Source organism: Octodon degus, unplaced genomic scaffold, assembly GCF_000260255.1.
Source record: "Octodon degus isolate 3935 unplaced genomic scaffold, OctDeg1.0 scaffold00084, whole genome shotgun sequence".
In the NCBI taxonomy this organism is placed as follows: domain Eukaryota; kingdom Metazoa; phylum Chordata; class Mammalia; order Rodentia; family Octodontidae; genus Octodon; species Octodon degus.
The window spans coordinates 2018299-2022530 of NW_004524660.1; the positions used below are offsets into that span (position 1 = coordinate 2018299).

General features: G+C 52.5%; 1 protein-coding gene across 4 annotated transcripts in view; it reads right to left on the minus strand.

Annotated features, from left to right (window-relative positions):
* Positions 1-4232, minus strand: part of Gstm2 (glutathione S-transferase mu 2) — a 65126-nt gene that overhangs the window by 24009 nt on the left and 36885 nt on the right. The window contains exon 7 of one of the 4 annotated variants that reach the window (XM_023721670.1): positions 1428-1538. The exons of the other annotated variants lie outside the window; for them this stretch is intronic. Within the exon in view, the coding sequence (XP_023577438.1) occupies positions 1428-1538 (111 nt within the window). The remainder of the gene's footprint in view (positions 1-1427; positions 1539-4232) is intronic. 4 annotated transcript variants of the gene reach the window in all.

Below are 4232 nucleotides of genomic sequence, written 5' to 3' on the forward strand. Positions count from 1 at the left end.
CCCCCTGGGCAAAGCAGTCTCCTTTTCTAGCCTGAGGCTGCTTCCTGCCTGGGTTACCACAGCAAAAGGATCCTGCAAAGCACAGGGGCTGAGATCATGCCTGTGTACTTGGAGAAGGTCCCAGATCTCATACAGACTCAACAAGTCCTGGATGTAAGTGGGGAATGGAAGAGGGCCTACAGAGAAAGGACCAACCACCTCTACCAACTCGCCTCAACAGAGCGCAGAAGCTGTCTTCCTCCATGCACATCCAAGTCACACCCAACCCTAGAATACCTCCTCTGGCTCTGGTGCAGCAGAATACATTGAATCCCACTCAGGTGTGCTCTGTACCATTATCCCAGGAAACATGGCCCAGCCACTCCCGAAAGGCTTCAGAGATCCGGGTTTCCATGGCTCAGCTGGCTTCAGGCTTCAGCACTCTCCCCTCCCCCACCCTTCCTCACACAATTGCCAGCTCTTGTGGTATCTCCGAGGCCACTCTGCCTGGACCAGAACCAGGGCTGATAAGAATGGGCTGAGAAAGTACCTCACTTCACAAGGGTGTCAGAGGAGTGCAGACTTCAAAATCAGGGAGTCTAATGCCTCAGGTCCCTAAGCCCTAATAAAATAGGCTTTGCTGGGTTCAAACAAGCGAGCTCCGGGTGACACATGATTAACTTAAGTGAGCCCAGTTGTGCTGTCCATAACCCAGGTGGTGGCAATGTACACCACAGTCAGGTGTACCTGCTGCCCTAGGGTAACCTGACCAAGCACACATAAGGGGTCTCTGCATTGTTCTCTGACACTTACAAAGCCACATACTGAGGCGACAGAGAATTTCAGTGATTAGGAGTAAAAGTTAGTGTCCTCCACATTTCACAAATGGAAACTTGGGGCCTTGGAAGAACGCAGGAGAAGGACAATGGAGAGAAGGATTCCCCCAACCATAGAGCAGGTTAAGCTAACATCCGGGAACAGGGCACCCAGGCGTGTACTCAATCCAGCTCCAACTACACCCAGGAGGTCTTGGTGCCCTGTGCCACCTGTAATCATTACGCCTGTGCTGTCCCATGCTCCAAAAGGTGCTGGGCTGGCAACACAGCAGCACGAGGGCCTAAAGCTCCCATTTTGAGCACAGAGAGAAGCACCCCCTGATGCCCTTAGAAGCCCATGGGGACAGAGAGCACAGCACACCCTCCCCTATCCCTGGGATGTTCAACAAATGACTCCACAGTCTCTGGGAAGTGAGGGGCACCATTCTATTAACCTTCTAGTAGTGATTTAATGATGAATCTGACAGGAAAAATGTAAGATTCGGCACAACTCTTGGCATATGAAGTTAGTGCGCAGTCAAACTTCAATATTCTTTATGTCAGCTCAAAACCAAGAAAACATAAAAGAAGTGGACACAGAGACAGGGCTGTATAGGAATGAGGGCTCATCACCTCAAAGCGGGATATGAAGTCCTTCAGGTTAGGGAACGCTTCCAGGCACGTGGGCTCAAACCTACGGTGCTGATCCAGGACATCATAGGCCAGGAAATCCACGAAGGTGATCTGCAGAGAGCCGAAGATGAGTGGGCTGGAAGCTCAGGACCCAGGAGGAAAGACAACTGCCGCTCCCACCCCCTCCCCTTACCTTGTTCCCTGCAAACCAAGGCTGCTTCCCCAGGAACTGTGAGAAGAGCTTCACCTTCTCCGGGAGGCTCTCCAAGTACTCCGGCTTCTTCTTCTCCTGGGGCAAACATTGGGGGTCGCAATCATCAGGCACTACTCCCCCACAGAGGGACTTCTGTGTCGCAGCTGCCCAGGGCTGAGCAGCCAGCATCCCTGACACTAGACGTGAGTCAGGATGTGGGGTTCACTACAACGCTTCAGCATTTAGTAGACTCCCCAGATACAAGCCACCTTCTTTCAGAGGTGAAGGAAAGAAAAGGAAGAAACAACTCCCTATGGGAATCTCTAGGCATTGATTGCAAATCTGGTCCTTTAGGTCACACCCAGGAGTTCCAGGAGGACACGGTAGATGTCCCGTGCATTCAGAGAGGCAAAGAACAAAAGAAAACCAGGAAATAAGAAACATTTCAGCCAGTGGATGGCTGAGAAGTGGAATGAATATTTGAGTAAGGTGGTTGAGCTCAGGTATGTTTCATGTTGAAAAAAAGAGGCCATCTGGCTGACCACAAGATACCTATCAGGAAAAGCTCCTCATTAGTGCGGATATCAGGGACACAGCACGGGAGAAAGTGTTGGACAGACCTCACAGAAGGGTGCATTGCATTCCATGTACTCGCCTTGTCATCCACAGTCTGACTCACTAACCTAAGGAGCAGGCAGATGCTGTGAAGATCTCAGCGACGGGGACCGTGGCAGCCATCAGGCTCAAAGGGGCAGAGAATGTTCGCTATGTGACTTCAGGACTGAAAGGAATCGTCCAGATGGGCAGTCTGGGCTTTCCCCTAGGATGTTTGGAGTTTGATGAACTGTGTTGATTTCACAGGATATTGGGGCTATCAGTATTGGATAGAAAACCTAACAAGTGCAGGCCCACCAAAGAGTTCTAATGCTGAAAGCAAAAGTTAAGTCTGTGCCCCAAATTATATGTGGTCCAACCTTATGGGGAAACTCACAAAATCAGGGCTGTAGCAGACTCCGACGAGTTGAAATCGAAAGTCCATAAACTGGTTCTCCAGAATGTCCACGCGGATCCTTTCCTCTTCTGTCTCCCCACCTGAAGTCCATGAAGCACACCCACACTCAGCGTCCCACCCCCACCAAACACAGGTGCATGACCACCGTCCATCCCTAGAGCCAGGCCTACTCACACAGGTTGTGCTTGCGGGCAATGTAGCGCAGGATGGCGTTGCTCTGGGTGAGCTTGTGAGTCCCATCAATGAGGTAGGGCAGCTGCATGGACAAGCAGGAAGGGCAGGTGGGATTCTAGGTCCCAGCACCCCTTCCGTGACTTAGGGCTCTCCTAAGACCTGGCCCTCAGGGTGCTTGCCAGGATCAGCCTACGGGAATGCACGGCAGAAAAAGTGAAGGAGGAGGGTAGGAAGACAGCGTGCACAACCAGGCAAGAGAAGGGCGCCACAGGAGATCTGATCCCAGCCCACTTCTACTGGGATGAGTGAGATGTGGAAGACTTTACTATTCCCAGTCCTCACCCCACCATCACCTACATTGGGAAAGTCCAGACCCAGCTTAAACTTCTCATTCAGCCACTGGCTTCTGTCATAGTCGGGAGCTACGGTGGAAAACACACAGTGAAGACACACCATTTCTTGCTTCCCAGAGAGGCAGGAACAGAAACCTGAGCACAGCACAACTACAATCGGAGCCACTCAGCCTCCATTCCCAGGATGCAAAGGAAAGTGTGCTTGCCAGGGCTGCGGCCCGAAAGGAAGAAGGCTTACAAGAGACTTAGGCAAGTCTGGCAGGGGATCGGACCCATTTACAGATCACGTGCAACCTGGCACTCCATTCCCAAACACTTTCCCTGGGTGACCAAAGTGCCACTCAGGGAGACTTCCGGAAGGGGCATGGTCTAGGGCCATCTGCAACAGGTGGCCAGGGCAGGGTAGCCAGGCACCAGCCAGCAGGACAGGGCAGGGTAGCCAGGCACCAGCCAGCAGGACAGGGCAGGGTCAGGGCAGGAGGAAGCCATTACCATCCCCCATGCTATATCTCCTCTCCTCATAGCTGGTGTCTGTGTATTCCAGGAGCAGGCGGATGGCGTGGGTCAGCTGGGGAGATCGCCAATGGTAGAAGTCAGAGGTGGAGGGACCTGACTATACCTGAGTGTGAGTTTTCAGGTGCTACAATTCAGCCCCCACCATCTGCTAATACACACAGGTATATCCCACACACTCATACAGACATGCATAGACACACACACACATACACACACACACACACACACACACACATGCTCATATACACACACAACCCCCAAACTACAGGCTTCCTGTGTAGGACAAACAGAAGTCTCCATCTTCTCCTGAAGAGGATCCATGTCCTAGAACGCCTACCCACAGCACATTTTGTGTCTACCCAATCCCCTTCCACCTATGAGGCGACCCTAGCTCACCCCTCGGATGTCCCAGTAACCCAAGATCATGGGCATGGTGCTGGTGCAATGGCCCTCAGAGAGGGATCCTGGCAGACAGACCTCCTAACTCTGACTGCAGGCAGAGAGCAGAGGGGAGGGGCCTGGCTGCTGAGCTCCTTATGGGCCACACAAGCTGCCCC